The 21,411-nt window shown below is 41.8% G+C and overlaps 1 protein-coding gene across 4 annotated transcripts in view; it reads left to right on the top strand.

The window, feature by feature from the left end:
• The window catches only part of NOD1 (nucleotide binding oligomerization domain containing 1), a 143,074-nt gene that overhangs the window by 31,844 nt on the left and 89,819 nt on the right, over nucleotides 1–21,411 (top strand). For 2 of the 4 annotated variants that reach the window (XM_082471736.1, XM_082471739.1), the window contains exons 2-3: nucleotides 18,734–18,831; nucleotides 21,035–21,340. In XM_082471736.1, the coding sequence (XP_082327862.1) occupies nucleotides 21,140–21,340 (201 nt within the window). In that variant the 5' untranslated portion in view covers nucleotides 18,734–18,831; nucleotides 21,035–21,139. The remainder of the gene's footprint in view (nucleotides 1–18,733; nucleotides 18,832–21,034; nucleotides 21,341–21,411) is intronic. The other 2 variants (XM_082471737.1, XM_082471738.1) reach the window with 1 other exon arrangement.

The raw sequence follows: 21,411 nt of genomic DNA, 5'->3' as shown, positions 1-21,411 counted from the left end.
TGCAGTGTTTCTGTAGAGAAATCAGCTGATAGCCTTATGGGCATTACCTTGTAATTAACTCTTTGTTTTCTCTTGCTGCCTTTAGAATCCTCTCTTTATCTTTAACTTTTTTTTTAAAACATCTTTATTGGAGTATAATTGCTTTACAGTGGTGTGTTAGTTTCTGCTTTATAACAAAGTGAATCAGTTATACATATACATATGTTCCCATATCTCTTCCCTCTTGCATCTCCCTCCCTCCCACCCTCCCTATCCCACCCCTCTAGGTGGTCACAAAGCACCAAGCTGATCTCCCTGTGCTATGCGGCTGCTTCCCACTAGCTACCTATTTTACATTTGGTAGTGTATATATGTCCATGCCACTCTCTCACCCTGTCACATCTTACCCCTCCCCCTCCCCATATCCTCAAGTCCATTCTCTAGTAGGTCTGTGTCTTTATTCCCGTCTTGCCACTAGGTTCTTCATGACCTTGTTTTCCCCTTAGATTCCATATATATGTGTTAGCATACTGTATTTGTTTTTCTCTTTCTGACTTACTTCACTCTGTATGACAGACTCTAAGTCCATCCACCTCACTACAAATAACTCATTTCGTTTCTTTTTATGGCTGAGTAATATTTCATTGTATATATGTGCCAGATCTTCTTTATCCATTCATCCGATGATGGACACTTAGGTTGCTTCCATGTCCTGCCTATTGTAAATAGAGCTGCAGTGAACATTTTGGTACATGACTCTTTTTGAATTATGGTTTTCTCAGGGTATATGCCCAGTAGTGGGATTGCTGGGTCGTATGGTAATTCTATTTTTAGTTTTTTAAGGAACCTCCATACTGTTCTCCATAGTGGCTGTATCAATTTACATTCCCACCAACAGTGCAAGAGGGTTCCCTTTTCTCCACACCCTTTCCAGCATTTATTGTTTCTAGATTTTTTGATGATGGCCATTCTGACCGGTGTAAGATGATATCTCATTGTAGTTTTTTTTTTTTTTTTTTTTTTTTTTTAATTTATGGCTGTGTTGGGTCTTTGTTTCTGTGCAATGGTTTTCTCTAGTTACGGCAAGCGGGGGCCACGCTACATCGCAGTGCGCGGGCCTCTCACTATTGCGGCCTCTCTTGCTGCGGAGCACAGGTTCCAGACGCACAGGCTCAGTAATTGTGGCTCACAGGCCTAGTTGCTCCGCGGCATGTGGGATGTTCCCAGACCAGGGCTCGAACCCATGTCCCCTGCATTGGCAGGCGGATTCTCAACCACTGCGCCACCAGGAAAGCCCTCATTGTAGTTTTGATTTGCATTTCTCTAATGGTTAATGATGTTGACCATTCTTTCATATGTCTGTTGGCAATCTGTATATCTTCTTTGGAGAAATGTCTATTTAGGTCTGCCCATTTTGGGATTGGGTTGTTTGTTTTTTTGTTATTGAACTGCATGAGCTGCTTGTACATTTTGGAGATTAATCCTTTGTCAGTTGCTTCATTTGCAAATATTTTCTCCCATTCTGAGGGTTGTCTTTTCGTCTTGTTTATGGTTTCCTTTGCTGTGCAAAAGCTTTTAAGTTTCATTAGGTCCCATTTGTTTATTTTTGGTTTTATTTCTATTTCTCTAGGAGCTGGGTCAAAAAGGATCTTGCTGTGATTTATGTCATAGAGTGTTCTGCCTATGTTTTCCTCTAAGAGTTTGATAGTGTCTGGACTTACATTTAGGTCTTTAATCCATTTTGAGTTTATTTTTGTGTATGGTGTTAGGGAGTGTTCTAATTTCATACTTTTACATGTACCTGTCCAGCTTTCCCAGCACCACTTATTGAAGAGGCTGTCTTTTCTCCACTGTATATGCTTGCCTCTTTTATCAAAGATAAGGTGACCATATGTGCATGGGTTTATCTCTGGGCTTTCTATCCTGTTCCATTGATCTATATTTCTGTTTTTGTGCCAGTACCATACTGTCTTGATTACTGTAGCTTTGTAGTATAATCTGAAGTCAGGGAGCCTGATTCCACCAGCTCCATTTTTTGTTCTCAAGATTGCTTTGGCTATTCGGGGTCTTTTGTGTTTCCATACAAATTGTGAAATTTTTTGTTCTAGTTCTGTGAAAAATGCCATTGGTGGTTTGATAGGGATTGCATTGAATCTGTAGATTGCTTTGGGTAGTATAGTCATTTTCACAATGTTGATTCTTCCAATCCAGGAACATGGTATATCTCTCCATCTATTTGTATCATCTTTAATTTCTTTCATCAGTGTCTTATAATTTTCTGCCTACAGGTCTTTTGTCTCCTTAGGTAGGTTTATTCCTAGATATTTTATTCTTTTTGTTGCAATGGTAAATGGGAGTGTTTTCTTAATTTCACTTTCAGATTTTTCATCATTAGTGTATAGGAATGCAAGAGATTTCTGTGCATTAATTTTGTATCCTGCACCTTTACCAAATTCATTGATTAGCTCTAGTAGTTTTCTGGTAGCATCTTTAGGATTCTCTATGTATAGTATCATGTCATCTGCAAACAGTGACAGCTTTACTTCTTCTTTTCCGATTTGGATTCCTTTTATTTCTTTTTCTTCTCTGATTGCTGTGGCTAAAACTTCCAAAACTATGTTGAATAATAGTGGTGAGAGTGGGCAACGTTGTCTTGTTCCTGATCTTAGTGGAAATGGTTTCAGTTTTTCACCGTTGAGGACGATGTTGGCTGTGGGTTTGTCATATATGGCCTTTATTATGTTGAGGAAAGTTCCCTCTATGCCTACTTTCTGCAGGGCTTTTATCATAAATTGGTGTTGAATTCTGTCGAAAACTTTCTCTGCGTCTATTGAGATGATCATATGGTTTTTCTCCTTCAGTTTGTTAATATGGTATATCACGTTGATTGATTTACATATATTGAAGAATCCTTGCATTCATGGAATAAACCTCACTTGATCATGGTGTATGATCCTTTTAATGTGCTGTTGGATTCTGTTTGCTAGTATTTTGTTGAGGATTTTTGCATCTATGTTCATCAGTGATATTGGCCTGTAGTTTTCTTTCTTTGTGACATCTTTGTCTGGTTTTGGTATCAGGGTGATGGTGGCCTCATAGAATGAGTTGGGGAGTGTTCCTCCCTCTCCAATATTTTGGAAGAGTTTGAGAAGGATAGGTGTTAGCTGTTCTCTAAATGTTTGATAGTATTCGCCTGTGAAGCCATCTGGTCCTGGGCTTTTGTTTGTTGGAAGACTTTTAATCACAGTTTCAATTTCAGTGCTTGTGATTGGTCTGTTCATATTTTCTATTTCTTCCTGGTTCATTCTCGGAAGGCTGTGCATTTCTAAGAATTTTTCCATTTCTTCCAGGTTGTCCATTTTATTGGCGTAGAGTTGCTTGTAGTAATCTCTCATGATCCTTTGTATTTCTGCAGTGTCAGTTGTTACTTCTCCTTTTTCATTTCTAATTCTATTGATTTGAGTCTTCTCCCTTTTTTACTTGATGAGTCTGGCTAATGGTTTATCAATTTTGTTTATCTTCTCAAAGAACCAGCTTTTAGTTTTATTGATCTTTGCTATCGTTTCCTTCATTTCTTTTTCATTTATTCCTGATCTGATCTTTATGATTTCTTTCCTTCTGCTAACTTTGGGGTTTTTTTTGTTCTTCTTTCTCTAATTGCTTTAGGTGCAAGGTTAGGTTGTTTATTTGAGATGTTTCCTGTTTCTTAAGGTAGGCTTGTATTGCTATAAACTTCCCTCTTAGAACTGCTTTTGCTGCATCCCATAGGTTTTGGGTCGTCGTGTCTCCATTGTCACTTGTTTCTAGGTATTTTTTGATTTCTTCAGTGATCACTTTGTTATTAAGTAGTGTACTGTTTAGCCTCCACGTGCTTGTATTTTTTACAGATCTTTTCCTGTAATTGATATCTAGTCTCATAGCGTTGTGGTCGGAAAAGATACTTGATACGATTTCAATTTTCTTAAATTTACCAAGGCTTGATTTGTGACCCAAGATGTGATCTATCCTGGAGAATGTTCCATGAGCACTTGAGAAAAATGTGTATTCTGTTGTTTTTGGGTGGAATGTCCTATAAATATCAATCAAGTCCATCAAGTCCATGTATTATTTAAAGCTTGTGTTTCCTTATTTATTTTCATTTTGGATGATCTGTCCATTGGTGAAAGTGGGGTGTGAAAGTCCCCTACTATGATTGTGTTACTGTCGATTTCCCCTTTTATAGCTGTTAGTATTTGCCTTATGTATTGAGGTGCTCCTATGTTGGGTGCATAAGTATTTACAATTGTTTTATCTTCTTCTTGGATCAATCCCTTGATCATTATGTAGTGTCCTTCTTTGTCTCTTGTAATAGTCTTTATTTTAAAGTCTATTTTGTCTGATATGAGAATTGCTACTCCAGCTTTCTTTTGATTTCCATTTGCATGGAATATCTTTTTCCATCCCCTCACTTTCAGTCTGTATGTGTCCCTAGGTCTGAAGTGGGTCTCATAAACAGCATATGTACGGGTCTTGTTTTTGTATCCATTCAGCCAGTCTGTGTCTTTTGGTGGGAGCATTTAATCCATTTACATTAAAGTAATTATCGATATGTATGTTCCTATTCCCATTTTCTTTAAATGTTTTGGGTTTGTTATTGTACGTGTTTTCCTTCTCTTGTGTTTCTTGCCTAGAGAAGTTCCTTTAGCATTTGTTGTAAAGCTGGTTTGGTGGTGCTGAGCTCTCTCAGCTTTTGCTTGTCTGTAAAGGTTTTGATTTCTTCATCAAATCTGAATGAGATCCTTGCTGGGTAGAGTAATCTTGGTTGTAGGTTTTTCTCCTTCATCGCTTTAAATATGTCCTGCCACTCCCTTCTGGCTTGCAGAGTTTCTGCTGAAAGATCAGCTGTTAACCTTATGGGGATTCCCTTGTGTGTTGTTTGTTGTTTTTCCCTTGCTGCTTTTAATATGTTTTCTTTATATTTAATTTTTGATAGTTTGATTAATATGTGTCTTGGCGTGTTTCTCCTTGGATTTATCCTGTATGGGACTCTCTGTGCTTCCAGAAGTTGATTAACTATTTCCTTTCCCATATTAGGGAAGTTTTCAACTATAATCTCTTCAAATATTTTCTCAGTCCCTTTCTTTTTCTCTTCTTCTTCTTCTGGGACCCTTATAATTCGAATGTTGGTGCGTTTAATGTTGTCCCAGAGGTCTCTGAGACTGTCCTCAGTTCTTTTCATTCTTTTTTCTTTATTCTGCTCTGTAGTAGTTATTTCCACTATTTTATCTTCCAGGTCACTTATCCATTCTTCTGCCTCAGTTATTCTGCTATTGATCCCATCTAGAGTATTTTTATTTTCATTTATTGTGTTGTTCATCATTGCTTGGCTCCTCTTTAGTTCTTCTAGGTCCTTGTTAACTGTTTCTTGCATTTTATCTCTTCTATTTCCAAGATTTTGGATCATCTTTACTATCATTATTCTGAATTCTTTTTCAGGTGGTCTGCCTATTTCCTCTTCATTTGTTAGGTCTGGTGTGTTTTTACCTTGCTCCTTCATCTGCTCTGTGTTTTTCTGTCTTCTCATTTTGCTTATCTTACTGTGTTTGGGGTCTCCTTTTCGCAGGCTGCAGGTTCGTAGTTCCCGTTGTTTTTGGTGTCTGTCCCCAGTGGCTAAGGTTTGTTCAGTGGGTTGTGTAGGCTTCCTGGTGGAGGGGACTAGTGCCTGTGTTCTGGTGGATGAGGCTGGATCTTGTCTTTCTGGTGGGCAGGTCCACGTCTGGTGGTGTGTTTTGGGGTGTCTGTGAGCTTATTATGATTTTAGGCAGGCTCTCTGCTAATGGGTGGGTTTGTGTTCCTGTCTTGCTAGTTGTTTGACATAGGGTGTCCAGCACTGTAGCTTGCTGGTCATTGAGTGAAGCTGGGTTTTGGTGTTGAGATGGAGATCTCTGGGAGAGTTTTGCCGTTTGGTATTACATGGAGCTGGGAGGTCTCTTGTGGACCAGTGTCCTGAAGTTGGCTCTCCCACCTCAGAGACACAGCCCTGATGCCTGGCTGGAGCACCAAGAGCCTTTCATCCATGAGAAAAAATAGAAAGAAATAGAATAAAATAAAATGAAATAAAGTAAGATGAAATAAAGTAAGATAAAATAAAGTTATTAAAATAAAAAATAGTTATTAAGAAAAAAATTTTTGTAAAGTAAAACAAAAACAAAAAAAACACAGATGGACAGAACCCTAGGACAAATGGTGAAACGGAAGCTATACAGACAAAATCTCACACAGAAGCATACACATACACACTCACAAAAAGAGGAAAAGGGGAAAAAATAATATATCTTGCTCCCAAAGTCCACCTCCTCAATTTGGGATGATTCATTGTCTATTCAGATATTCCACAGATACAGGTACATCAAGTTGATTGTGGAGCTTTAATCCGCTGCTTCTGAGGCTGCTGGGAGAAATTTCCTTTCTCTTCTTTGTTCGCACAGCTCCCGGGTTTCAGCTTTGGATTTGGACCCGCCTCTGCGTGTAGGTTGCCTGAGGTCGTCTGTTCTTCGCTCAGACAGGACGGGGTTAAAGGAGCAGCTGCTTCGGGGGCTCTGGCTCACTCAGGCCGGAGGGAGGGAGGGGTACGGATGCGGGGCGAGCCTGCGGCGGCAGAGGCCAGCATGACGTTGCACCATCGTGATGCGCGCCGTGCGTTCTCTCGGGGAAGTTGTCCCTGGATCACGGGACCCTGACAGTGGCGGGCTGCACAGGCTCCCGGGAGGGAAGGTGTGGAGAGTGAGCTGTGCTTGCACACAGGCTTCTTGGTGGCGGCAGCAGCAGCCTTAGCGTCTCTTGCCCGTCTCTGGGGTCCACGCTCATAGCAGCGGCTCGTGCCCATCTCTGGAGCTCCTTTTAGCAGCGCTCTTAATCCCCTCTTTTGGGAGGTCTGAGGTCTTCTGCCAGCGTTCAGTGGGTGTTCTATAGGAGCAGTTCCACGTGTAGATGTATTTCTGATGTATCTGTGAGGAGGAAGGTGATCTCCGTGTCTTACTCTTCCGCCATCTTGAAGCTTCTCTTTAACTTTTGCCATTTTTATTATGTCTTGGTGTAGGTCTGTTTCGGTTTATCTTGTTTGGGACCCTCTGTGCTTCCTGTACCTGGATATGTTTCCTTCTTTATGTTTGGGAAGTTTTCAGCCATAATTCTTCAAATACATTTTCGATCCCCTTTTCTCTTTCTTCTCCTTCTGGAATCCCTTTTATGTGTATGTTTTATATTATCCCATAGGTCTCTTATATTGCTTTCATTTTTTTTTTTTAATTTGACTTTCTGTCTGATATCCTGATTGGGTGATTTCCATTATCCTGTCTTCCAGGTCACTTATTTGTTTTTCTGCATTATTCATTCTGCTATTCTATGCGATTCTGCTATTCTATACCTGTAGCTCAGCTTTTGTCTCTGCAAATGAATTTTTTTTTTCTTTTTTTCTTTTTTGGCCATGCTGTGCGGCTTGTGGGATCCCAGTTCCCACAGGGATTGAACCAGCCCTCAGCAGTGAAAGCGCCAAGCCCTAACCACTGGACTGCCAGGGAATTCCCTGCAAATGAGTTTTATATTTTTTGGTTCCTCTTTGTAGTTTCTAGTTCCTTTTTACAGTACTCTGCATTTCCATTGCTAGTGTTTCTTAATTCCTTCAGTATCTTCATTATCTCTTTTTTGAAATCAGTGTCTACTAGTCTGGAGAGGTCTGCTTCACTGCTTGTTCTTTCAGGGGAATGCTGTTAGTCTTTTACCTAGGAGTGGTTCCTCAACTTCTTCATTTTACTTCTATTTCTCTGACTCTGTGAGTTTAGGAGAAACAGTTATCTGGTGTGGTCTTGGAAGGCTATTTATATGTGGGCGTGTCCCTGTGTAACTTGTGTGGGTTTAATATATTTGGTGCCAGGGCTGTTTTTAGTATGGATGCCTGTCGCCTCTTTCCTCAGTGTGTGTTGGTTGTTCTCCCCTTGATAAGGGGTGTGCAGGTGTGGTGGCTGGTGCCTGGCCCCGGGGTTCTTGGCAGTGGTGGCAGCTCAGGTGCACCCCCAGAGCACATGATGGGGACAGAGGTGGTGGCTGATGACCACTCCTGGGGTCCAGGAGGGAGGCCGGCAGTGGCTCCCAACCACTCCTGGAGTCTGCAAGGGTGGTGGTGGTGGCTCACGACTGCTCCTGCAGCCTGGGCAGGCAGTGTCATGCCCTCTGTGAGCGCGTGCACAGGGTAAAAGGCTACAATCTGGGTCCCGCCTCTCCCCTCATGCACTCCCCAAACAGTGGCGACTGGTCTCTAAGTTGGCCCAAACTTCCTCCGCGTACACCCCCAGCCATGGTTGCACTGGACTCCAGCGCCCCCAGGCCATCTCCACATGGCCAACCCCAGTCCTCTCCCCGGTTCTGATCTCCGAAGCCCAAGTTCCAGCACCCAGCCCCTGCCTGTACTGGCGGATGCATGTCTCAGGCTGGGGAGTGCAGGGCAGTGCAGGGCGGCAACACTGACCATCTGTGCAGTTCTCCCTCTGCTCTGGCTGCTGCAAACCAGCAGCACTCTCCTACGAGGCTCTGAAGCTCCCTTTCTGTCCCAGCAGATCTCCCCACTGGTGAGGGGGCTTCCCAGGGTGCAGGGACCTTTCCTCTTTCACAGCTCCCTCCCAGGAGCACAGGTGCTGTCGTGAGACCTTTCTCGCTTTTTATTTTTTCTATTTCCTACCTGGTTACATGGAGATTTTCTTGCCCTTTCAGCAGTCTGAGGTATTCTGCCAGCATTCAGTAGACATTCTGTGAGAATTGTTCCACAGGTAGATTTATTTTTGAAGTATTTGTGGGAGAAGGTGAGCTTCATATCCTACTACTCTGCCATCTTGATCCCATGCTCTGCCATTGGTATTTTGATAGGGATTGCATTGAATCTGTAGATTGCCTTGGGTAGTATGGTTGTTTTTAACAATAATAATTCTTCCAATCCATGACCATGGAATACCTTTTTTTTTTAAAAGAAATTCACCTTTTAAAAAATTTTATTTTATTTATTTATTTTTGGCTGCGGTGGGTCTTTGTTGCTGCGTGTGTGCTTTCTCTAGTTGTGGTAAGTGGGGGCTACTCTTTGTCTCAGTGCACGGGCTTCTCATTGCGATGGCTTCTCTTGTTGCAGAGCACAGGCTCTAGGCACGCGGGCTTTAGTAGTTATGGCACGTGGGCTCAGTAGTTGTGGCACACGGGATTAGTTGCTCTGTGGCATGTGGGATCTTCCCAGACCAGGGCTCGAACCCGTGTCCCCTGCATTGGCAGGCAGATTCTTCACCACTGCGCCACCAGGGAAGCCCCAACCATGGTATATCTGTATGTTTGTATCATCTTCAGTCTTTTAAATCAGTGTCCTATGGTTTTCTGAGTACAGGTCTTTTACCTCCTTAGGTAGGTTTATTCCTAGGTATTTTATTCTTTTTCATGCAGTGCTAAATGGGATTGTTTCCTTAACTTTTCTTTCTGGTAGTTTGTTGTTAGTGTATAGAAATGCAACAGATTTCTATATTTTAATTTTGTATGCTGCAACTTTACTGAGTTCATTGATGAGCTCTAGTAGTTTTTTGGTGGCATCTTTAGGATGTTCTATGTATAGTTGTGTCATCTGCAAGCAGTGACAGTTTTACTTCTTCTTTCCCAATTTGGATACCTTTTATTTCTTTTTCTTGTCTAATTGCTGTGGCTAGGACTTCAATACTATGTTGGTTAAAAGTGGCAGGAGTTGGTATACTTGTCTTCTTCCTGATCTTAGTGTAAATGCTTTCAGATTTTCACCATTGAGTATGATGTTAGCTGTGGACTTGTCATATATGGCCTTTATTATGTCGAAGTATGTTCCCTCTATGCCCTCTTTCTGGAGAATTTTTATTGTAAACGATATTGAATTTTGTCAAAAGCTTTTTCTGAATCTATTGAGATGATTATATGGTTTTTATTCTTCAATTTGGTAATATGGTATAGCACATTGATTGATTTGCAGCTATTGAAAAATCCTTGCATCCCTGGGCTAAATCCCACTTGATCATGGTGTATGATTTTTTTTTTAAGAGTTGTTGGATTTGGTTTGTTAATATTTTGTTGAGGATTTTTGTGTCTATGTTAATCGGTGATATTGGCCTGTAACTTTCTTTTCTGTGATATCTTTGTCTGGTTTTGCTATCAGGGTGATGCTGGCCTTGTAGAATGAGTTCAGAAGCATTCCTTCCTTTGTAATATTTTGGAATAGTTTGAGTATAGGTGTTAACTTTTCTTTAAATGCTTGGTACAATTCACCTGTGAAGCCATCTGGTCCTGGACTTCTGTTTGTTGGGAGTTTTTTTTTTTAAATTACTGATTCAATTTCATTATTGGCAATTGGTCTGTTCATATTTTCTATTCCTGGTTCAGTCCTGGGAGATGGTACATTTCTAGGAATTCGTCCATTTTGTCTAGATTATCCATTTTATTGGCATATAGTTGTTCTCAGTATTCCCTTATGATCCTTTGTATCTCTGTTGTGTTGGTTGTAATTTCTTTTTCATTTCTGATTGTATTGATTTGGCCTCTCTATCTCTGTCTTTTTTGATGAGTCTGGCTAAAGGTTTATTAGTTTTGTTTATCTTTTCAAAGAGCCAGCTCTAAGTTTCATTGATCTTTTCTGTTGTTCTTTTAGTCTCTATTTCATTTATTTCTGCACTAACCTTTATGATTTCTTTCCTTCTACTAACTTCAGATTTTGTTTGTTCTTTTTTTTAGCTCCCTGATGTATAAGGTTAGGTTGTTTATTTGAGATTTTTCTTGTTTCCTGAGGTAAGCTTGTATCACTATAAACTTCTCTCTTAGTACTGTTTTTGCTGTGTCCCATAGATTTTGGATCATTGTGTTTTTGTTTTCATTTGTCTCCAAGTATTTTTGGATTTCCTCTTTGATTTCTTTGGTGATCCATTGGTTGTGTAGTAGCATATTGTTTAGCCTCCAAGTGTTTGTGTTTTTTGCAGTTTTTTTCTTGTAGTTGATTTCTAGTCTCATAGCATTGTGGTGGGAAAAGATGCTTGATATGATTTCAGTCTTCTTAAATTTACTGAAGTTTGTTTTGTGGCCTCACATGTGATCTGTCCTGGAGAATGTTCCATGTGTACTTGAAAAGTATGTATTCTCCTGCTTTGGGATGGAATGCCCTATATATATCTAATAAGTCCACCTGGTTTAATATGCCATTTAATGCCAGTGTTTTTTAATTGGTTTTCTGTCTGGATGACCTGTCCATTGATGTAAGTGGGGTGTTAAAAGTCCCCTACTATTATTGTGCTACTCTCAATTTCTCCCTTTATGTCTTTAAATATTTGCTTTATGTGTTTATGTGCTCCTATGTTGGGTGTATATATATTTACAATTGTTATATTTTCTTGGATTGATTCCTTGATCATTAGGTAATGTCCTTCTTTGTCTCTTATAACAGTCTTTATTTTAAAGACTGTTTTATTTTGTCTGATATAAGTATTGCTACCTTGGCTTTCTTTTGCTTTCCATTTGCATGGAATACCTTTTTCCATCCCCTCACTTTCATCCTGTGTGTGTCTCTAGATCTGAAGTGAGTCTCTTGTAGGCAGCATATATAGCGGTCTTTTTTTGTTTCCATTCAGCCACTCTATGTCTTGATTGGAGCATTTGTTCAATTTACATTTAAAGTAATTATTGATATTGTGTTCTTATTGCCACTTTATTAATTGTTTGGGGATTGTATTTTAGGTCATTTTGTTCATTTCTTCTTTTGTTCTCTTGTGATTTGAAGACTAGTATTATGTTTGGATTCCTTTTTCTTTTTTGTGTGTGTATCTAATTTAGATTTTTGTTTTGTGGTTACTGTGAGGTTTATATATAGCAATCTATATATATACGTGATTGTTTTAAGTTGCTGATCTCTTAACAAATGTGTTTTAACAACCCTGTGTTTGTACTCTCCTCCCCTCATGATTACTGTTTTTGATATCATGTTTTACATTTAATTGTTTTGTGTATCCCTTAACTGCTTATAGGTTGATGTAAGTAATTTTACTACTTTTGTCTTTTAACCTTCCTACTAGTTGTGTGTGGGTGATTTCCTACCTTTACTATATGTTTGTCTTGTTTTTTTCTTTAATAGATCTTTATTGGAGTATAATTGCTTCACAGTACTGTGTGTTAGTTTCTGTTGCACAACAAAGCAAATCAGCCATATCCCCTCCCTCTTGAGCCTCCCTCCCATCTTCCCTATCCCACCCCTCTAGGTCATCGCAAAGCACCAAACCAATCTCCCTCTTCTATGCTGCTGCTTCTCACCAGCCAACTATTTTACATTCAGTAGTGTATATATGTCGATGCTACTCTCACTTCGCCCCAGCTTCGCCCTCCCACCTCATATCCTCAAGTCCATTCTCTATATCTACCTCTTTATTCCTTCCCTGCAACTAGGTTCATCAGTACCATTTTTTTTAGATTCCACATGTATGCGTTAGCATATGGTATTTGTTTCTCTCTTTCTGACTTACTTCACTCTGTATGACAGACTCTAGGTCCATCCACCTCACTACAGATAACTCAATTTCATTTCTTTTTATGGCTGAGTGGTATTCCATTGTATACATGTGCCAGATCTTCTTTATCCATTCATCTGTCGATGGACATTTAGGTTGGTACCATGTCCTGGCTCCTGTAAATAGTGCTGCAATGAACATTGTGGTACATGTCTCTTTTTGAATTATGGTTTTCTCAGGGTATATGCCCAGTAATGGGATTGCTAGTTCATACGGTAGTTCTATTTTTATTTTTTTAAGGAACCTCCATACTGTTCTCCATAGTGGCTGTATCAATTTACATTCCCACCAACAGTGCAGGAGGGTTCCCTTTTCACCACACCCTTTCCAGCATTTATTGTTTCTAGATTTTTCAATAATGGTCATTCTGACCGGTGTGAGGTGATATGGCATTGTAGTTTTGATTTGTATTTCTCTAATAATTAGTGATGTTGAGCATCTTTTCATGTATATGTTGGTCTTTACTGATGAGATTTTTTTTCCTTTCATGATTTTCATGTTGCTAATTGTGTCTTTTTCATTTTTGCTCAGGGCAGTTCCTTTAACATTTCTTGTAAAGCTGGATTGGAGGTGCTGAACTCTTTTAAAAGCTTTTGCTTGTCTGTAAAGCTTTTGCTCTCCCCATGAAATCTGAATGAGAGTCTTTCTGGGTAGAGTATTCTTGGTTGTAGGTTTTTCCCTTTCATCACTTTATATTGTGCAACTCTATTCTGCCCTGTAGAGTTTCTGCTGAAAAGTCAGCTGATAGCCTTATGGGAGTTCCCTTGTACATAACATGTTGCTTTTCCATTGCTGCTTTTAATATCCTCTTCTTATCTTTAATTTTTGCCATTTTAATTACAGTGCATGTTGGTGTATTCCCCTTTGGGTTGATCCTGTTTGGGACTCTCTGTACTTCCTGGACATGGATGTCTGTTTCCTTTCCTAGGTTAGGGAAGTTTTCAGTTAGTATGCCTTCAATTATGTTCTCAGCCCCTTTCTCTCTCCCTTCTCCTTCTGGGACCCCTATAATGCAAATATGGTGTGTTTGATATTTTCCCAGAGGTCTCTTAGTCTCTTAAACTGTCCTAATTTTTTTTCATGCTTTTTTCTTTTTTCTGTCCAGCATCAGTGATTTCCTCTGCTGTCTTCCAGCTTGCTGATCCATTCCTCTGTATCATTTAGTCTATTGTTGGTTCTTCTAGTGTATTTTTTATTTGTTATTGTATTCTTCATGTCTGTTTGGCTGTTCTTTAGATTTTCTAACTCTTTGTTAAAAGCTTCTAACTTCTCATTCTGTGCATCCATTCTTCCGAGTTCTTTGATCATCTTTCTGATCACTACCTTGAACTCATTCTCAGGTAGATTGCCTATGTCCACTTCACTTAGTTCTTTTTCTGGGGTTTTATCTTGATTCTTCATTTGGAACATGTTATTCTGCCGCCTCATTTTGCCTAAGTTGCTGGGGTTTTTTTTTATGTGTCTGGTAGGTTGGTTACATTTCCCAGCCTTGAAGAATAAGCCTTTTGTAGAAAATCTATGTGTCTCAGGACACTTCCCTTTTATCACCAGAGCTATATGTTCTAGGGCTTCCCCCATGAGGGCTGCGTGGATCTTTCTGTTGTGGTGGGCTGACTATGTGGACAGTCTGGTAAGCTTGGTTGGCCCTTGGTCTGTTTGGTTGCCAGTTCCTGCCTTGTGCAGAGGCTGTTGGCTGCTGGTTCGTGGGACTGGGTCATGAGGTGGCTGACTGCAGAACTCTAGGGGACTATACTAGTGCTGGTTACTGGTAGGTTGAGTCAGGGTCCAGGAGACCCTGGGGGCTGTTGCTCACCCACTGGTGGGTGAAGCCAGGTCCTGGGGCTAGTACTGGCCTACTGCTAGGCAGAGCTGGGTCCTGGGGTCTGGTTGCAGAGCCCAAGGGTCCCAGAGCATGTGTCGGACCACTGGTGGGTGGGGCCAGTTCCTGACACAATTGGCTGCAGGACCTGGGGTGTCTGGAAGCTTGTGTTGGCCTGCTAGTGGGCGGGTCCTGGGCACAACTGGTCCGAGGGCAGGGTCTAGGCAGCTAGTGAGTGGGGAGGTCTGCAGAGTGCAGGACTGTGGTTTTCTTGCAACTGCTGTCTGCCCCCTGGTGGGTGGAGCTGGACGGGAGGCTAGAGTAGGCTCACTGGTGAGTGGGGCTGGTGCCTTGGGGATTCTGGTGCTGGTTCCTGACCACTGCTGGGTGGAGCTGGGTCCCAGGGTCTCTGGCTGGAGGGTCCTGGTGGTCTTGGTTCTAGTGCCTGTGTACTGGTGCGTGGAGCCGGGTCCTGGGTCCTCTGGTGGGCAGGGCTGTGTCCAGAGGCAGCTGTGGATCAAAGGGTCTTAAAGCAGCCTCTCTGTTGGTGGGTGGGGATGTGTCCATGCCCTGTTAGTTGCTTGGCCTGAGGTGTCCCAGCACTGGTGCCCCAAGTGGGGCTGGGGCCTGGGGCTAATAAGCTAGAGGGAGGATTCCAAAATGGTGCTTTGCCAGCACCAGTGTCCACATGGTAGAAAGAGCTCCCCAGAATGGCTTTTGCCAGTGTCTATGTCCCCAGGGTGAGCTGCAGTTGCCTCCTGCCTCTCCAGGAGACTCACTAGGAGTAGCAGGTAGGTTTGACCCAGCCTCTGGTCAAATTACTGCTTCTGCCCTGGGTTCCAGAGGGTGTGAGATTTTGTATCTGTCCTTTCATAGTGAAGTCTCTATTTCCCCCAGCCCTCTGGGACTCTCAGAAGTAAGCCCCACTGAACTTCAAAGCCAAATGTTCTGGGGGCTCATCTTCCTGGTGCAGGACCCCTGGGCTGGGAGCCTGACATGCGGCTCGGACCTCTCACTCCTTTGGGAGAACCTGTGCAATCATAATTATTCTCCTGTTTGTGGGTTGCCCAGCCAGGGATATGGGACTTGACTATATGGCAGCTCTGCGCCTCCTACCTGCCTCTCTGTGCTTCATTCTTTATATCTTTAGTTGTATAAGAAATTTTCTGGCAGGTTCCAGTCGTTTTCATCAATGGTTGTTCTGCAACTAGTTGTGATTTTGGTGTACCATAGGAGGAGGTGAGCTCAGGGTCTTTCTAGTCTGTCATCTTGCACAGTCTCCCTTGTTTAAATGTTAATTCTACATATATTTTAGACCCCACAAGATAATAATGTTTTGTTCAGTCAATATACATTTATATTTACCCACATATTAAAACTTTCTGTTGCTCTCATTTTGTTTTAGTTTGGGATCATTTTTCTTCTACCTAAAAAACTCTTCAGTACTTATTTTAGTGCAGCTATGCTGGCCACAATGTCTCTCAGTTTTTGTTTACCTGGAAATGTATTCTGCCTTTACATAATACTTCAGTGAAGTTTTTTTTTTCCATACAGTAACATTCAGAGATTTTATGTGTACAAGTTGATGACTTTTGGTAAATCATATGTATATATATATGTATGTATGTATGCATAATTACATACATACACGTTATATATGCATACACCACACATACACATGTGATATGCATATATACACATTTATGCATAGTGATACATATATTCACATGTGACATATTTGTCTATGTATAATATATATACATATATATACATATATATGTATAATACATATACATATATATGTATAATATATATACATATATATATATATATGACACTGCAAGATAAAGAACATTTCTATCACCCCAGCAATTTCTCTTATTCCTCTATGCAGTCAATTTCTCCTTTACTCCTATCCCCCTACCCAGGAAACCACTGCTCTGATCTAGATCAGATTTCTAGAATCATATGAATGGAATCATATACTACATGCTTTTTTGAGTCTTGTTTCTCTCAGCATAACATCTTTGATACTCATTCATGTCATATTAGTATTTCATTAATATTTATTTTTTAATTTATTTTAAATTATTTTTGGCTGTGTTGGGTCTTCGTTGCTGCGTGCAGGCTTTCTCTAGTTGCGGCGAGCGGGGGCTACTCTTCCTTGCGGTGAGCGGGCTTCTCATTGTGGTGGCTTCTCTTGTTGTGGAGCACGGGCTCTAGGCACGTGGGCTTCAGTAGTTGTGGCACGTGGGCTCAGTAATTGTGGCTCGCAGGCTCAGTAGTTGTGGCACATGGCCTTAGTTGCTCTGCGGCATGTGGGATCTTCCCGGATCAGGGCTCGAACCTGTGTCCCCTGCATTGGCAGGTGGATTCTTAACCACTGTGCCACCAGGAAGTCCCTCATATTTGCTTTTGAATAGCACTCTACTGTATGAATGCACCCCGATCTGCTGATCCACCCACCTGTAGTTGCCCTCTGTGGGAACAACAAGCTACCTTATCAGAGCTGGCAGTGGAAACCCCTTGTTTAAAAAAAAAAAAACCACAAAATTGTCCAAACCTCTGAACCTTTTCAGAAGGCAGAGTTCTAGAATGAGAAGTTACTAAATCGAAACTTTTCACAGGCTCTTGATTCATACGTCAAATGGCTTTCTGGAAGGTTTCCATCAGTTTACATTCCTGGTATGAAAGTTCCTGTCTCACCATGCGATCAATAGCATTTTTGTATCTTATTTTCTGATATTTTCAAGCATGCAAAATTGAATCTAATCACTGAAAGGAATTTCCCTTCATTCTAAACCACTAGGTCCTATACTTATTTTCTCCCTGAGTTTATAGAATTATCAGTGACCTTCTTTAACCCCCATCTTGCTGACTTTCTGAGAAACTAATCTGAAAAGCCAATTCAGAGTCGTTTCTGGCATCAGTATTTCTGGTAACCAGATGCCCATGAACTGAATTTCTCTGCAGTGTTCCATGATGTTGATTTGGTCTACCCTTGGACTCTGTTTACCAGGGCAGGATCAGCTTTCTTTGTTTCCTTTCCCATCATCCATGCCTTGTTAAGTTCCTGCTGAATTGAGCAAATTCTGCAAATCTGATTAAATCTCAAACCAGAGCTCTGGACGTTACAAAACAACAGCCTCCTTGCCAGCTGGCTGACATGTAATTCATTGCTTTGCTTAGGTGGCCGTAAATCAGGGGATTTTCCTTAAGTTTCTGCCTTTGATGGTAAGAGGTAGTGACGTCCGTGGGTGATACTACGGGGAAGGGCTGGGAAGACACGTCACTGGTTTTGTGGGAATCACAGGCTTGGAAGAGGCAGAAGCCAGGAGTGAAATGGGACCCACAGTGAGGATGGATGAGGATTGGGTGCGGAGGAGTGAAGGCCATTGTGTAACACCCATTCCAAGCCTTGGTAAGAACGGAGCCATAGGATGAAAAAACCCTGAATCACCAAGCGGGAAGGCAATTCCCTTTCCAGCTCTCTCAGATTTACCATATCTCAAAGAGAAAGTCTCAGTCTTGTGCTACTGTGTCTTTAATACCTCTCAAATGCTTCTAAGAGAAAACAGGCCTCAGACCAAGAACCTTTCTAGGCAACACTGTTGAGCTGGAATACAATAGCATGGTTTTATTTCTAGTGAATTTATTTTTGTATTACTTTCTATTTATTGCAAATGATTTTTTTGTTTACAATGGTAATATAAATTTTCCTTTAAAATTAGTCTGAGTTGTAAAGTCAAGTCAATTTAAAGCAAAAAGTTAAGCAAACAACTTTGCTTATGGGACTCAATTATGGCCAAAAAAAGTGACTATGGTGCCTGAATGACTGAGATTTGGAAAACACTGTCCCAAAGGAAGAAGGTAAAGAGAGTACTCTGAGATCCTACAGTTCCGGATTTAAAAATTATTCTTTCTCCAAGTTCATTCATTCATTCATTCATTTATTTGTTCACCGTTCAGCACAAGTGGTTTTTTTTTTAATATAAATGTATTTATTTATTTATTTTTGGCTGCGTTGGGTCTTCGTTGCTGCGTGCAGGCTTTCTCTAGTTGTGGCGAGCGGGGGCTACTCTTTGTTGCGGTGCGCGGGCTTCTCATCACGTTGGCTTCTCTTGTTGCGGAGCACGGGCTCTAGGCACGCGGGCTTCAGTAGTTGTGGCTCGCAGGCTCAGTAGTTGTGGCGCACAGGCTTAGTTGCTCCATGGCATGTGGGATCTTCCCGGACCAGGGCTCGAACCCGTGTCCCCTGCATTGGCAGGCGGATTCTTAACCACTGCGCCACCAGGGAAGCCCCAAGAGTGTTTTCAAAGAAACCTTTCTCTCTTTTTTTTTCTTTTTGACTTTGCAGATTCCAGAAAGAAATTGGAAATTGAAGATTTAACGAGAGAATGTTGTTTTAAAATATTCTCACTTTCTTCAAAGAACACATGACAGAAACTTAAAAAGGTATTATTAACCAGTAATTTAAATATACATTTAACATTATCAACTGGTCTCCCTTAAGGGAACTAATTTTCTAAAGCTATGGATTCTTAAGTGGGTCATAGAATTGACGACAATAGAAAAAGCTGAATTAGAGTCAAATTGATCAGCATACTTTTAGTGCAATAGTAGCTAATCACTCATTTTCATCCCTTTAAATTCCATTTGGTAAGAATCTCTTGCCTTTCTGTTGTTTATTTTTATTTATTTATTTATTTTTGGCTGCGCTGGGTCTTCGTTGCTGCACGCAGGCTTTTCTCTAGTTGTGGCGAGCGGGGGCTACTCTTCGTTGTGGTGCGCAGGCATCTCGTTACGGTGGTTTCTCTTGTTGTGGAGCACGGGCTCTAGGCGTTCAGGCTTCAGTAGTTGTGGCACATGGGCTCAGTAGTTGCAGCACACGGACCCTGGAACACGCAGGCTTTAGTAGTTGTGGTGCATGGGCTCAGTAGTTGTGGCTCACGGGCTCTAGAGCGCAGGCTCAGTAGTTGTGGTGCACGGGCTTAGTTGCTTCGCGGCATGTGGGATCTTCCCGGACTAGGGCTCGAACCCATGTCCCCTGCATTGGCAGGCGGATTCTCAACCACTGTGCCACCAGGGAAGTCCCTTTCTGTTGTTTAGAATGTTAGAATGTACTGTCTTTTGCTCAATCAGTCAGGTTATGAAAGAAAGGTTACTGTGTGGGGTCCCACTGAGAATCTCTATAAGGCTTGCAGTTGGCAACTTGATAGGTAAAAGAAGAAAAAATGCAAGTGTGTCAAAGAGCAGGAGACTAGTATGTGACTTGGCGGAAAAAATGTGAGACCCACTAGACCTGAATGTTAACATATGTGGGCTCATGAAACATACATGTTTAGAGGTCTATGAATTTTTTTTTTTTGAGTTCTACAAAAAACATTTAAAACTCTCTCTCTAGAGTGTGTGCATTTTAGACAAAGGACTAAGTGGCCAGTTCAAGGCCTTTCTACTTCCAAGCATGTGATCCATTTATATCCACAGGATGACTGGAGAATTAAGTGGCTGAGAGATCTTACTCTAAAAGAAAGAAATCAGTGCAATTCTGGGGTAGTGCAGATAAATTCAAGATATTTTTTTTTTTAAACATCTTTATTGAAGTATAATTGCTTCACAATGGTGTGTTAGTTTCTGCTTTATAACAGAGTGAATCAGCTACACATATACACACGTTCCCATATCTCCTCCCTCCTGCATCTCCCTCCCTCCCACCCTCCCCATCCCACCCCCCCAGGCGGTCACAAAGCACTGAGCCGATCTCCCTGTGCTATGCGGCTGCTTCCCACTAGCTATCTATTTTACATTTGGTAGTGTATATATGTCCATGACACTCTCTCACCCTGTCACATCTCACCCCTTCAAGATATTTTTTTAATACCCAAATAAAAGAGCTTGGGCCCCTGTCCCTACCGGGACAGGAAGTTCAGCACATGCATGAGGTTTTCAAGGATTTCCAGGGAGACGTTGTCTCCTGGTCATCCATTCCTTGGAATTGTCGCCTCTCCCTCTCACCTTCCTTCTGTCCTGCTTCACTCCATAATGGCCATTGCTGCTCCTTCATTCCCTAAGGTGCTTGTATGTAGCCAACTTGACTGGAGATACAAGGAGAGCTGGGGCGGGGGTGTGGGGAGGGCTACAGCACAACCCAGCGCAGGCAGTAATGACTGACACATCACTCTTCCCGGGTTCCTGGGCTCTGGCTACCACAGGAGACTTCATGCCGGCTCGCTCTCTCCTCAGGCCGTTTTGTGCTCAGACGCTCTCTCCCACCAACCTCATAGTTCCTCTGCCCCCAATTCTGGGTGCTGTCCCCTCATAGGGCACGTGGAAACTTCCAGTTCCAGTTACCTAATTTGGAAAACATACCTTTGCACCCCTATCCCAATCTAGGACTGAGGCACACTAAAAAATAATAATAATAATAATTAAGAAGTTTTGCTAAACAATAGCGTTGTCTACCTCTGGTCATCTACCCTAGTGGTGTAACCCACACGCAGGAGCAATTAAATTATGATTTTTACTTTATTACGTCTCAGATCAATATCTTAAGCATGACTCCTTCCTGTTCTAAATAGAGAAATTCCAGGACCGAAGAAAGGGGGAGGGATCTTTCCCATGGCTTTGTTTTTGTTGGTGACTTCCTTTGTCTCTTCAGGGTTTGCACTGAGAGGCTGGCCGTGGATCCTGATTGCCCTTCTGCCAGGAAGGCACATGCAGCCAAAAATGAATTTGGGAAAAGCAGCCGCTTGCTCCTTTAACCATGGAAAAGCAGGGCCGCAGTGAGATGGAAATAATCCCGTCAGAGTCTCACTCCTACATCAAATTGTTGAAAGTCAACCGGGAGCATCTGGTCACTCACGTCCGCAACACTCAGTGTCTGCTGGACAACTTGTTGCAGAATGACTACTTCTCCGCCGAAGACGTGGAGATCGTGTGTGCCTGCCCCACGCAGCCCGACAAGGTGCCGGTGACAGGGATGCCAGCCTTGGTGGCCGGACGGGGCTTCTCCCCATTGACCTGGGTGAAGAGCTT

The sequence above is a fragment of the Balaenoptera physalus genome (assembly GCF_965194825.1).
Source record: "Balaenoptera physalus genome assembly, chromosome: 8".
Lineage (NCBI taxonomy): Eukaryota > Metazoa > Chordata > Mammalia > Artiodactyla > Balaenopteridae > Balaenoptera > Balaenoptera physalus.
The sequence above is the reverse complement of the archived record's forward strand: the minus strand, read 5'-3'. Positions and strand labels throughout refer to the sequence as shown.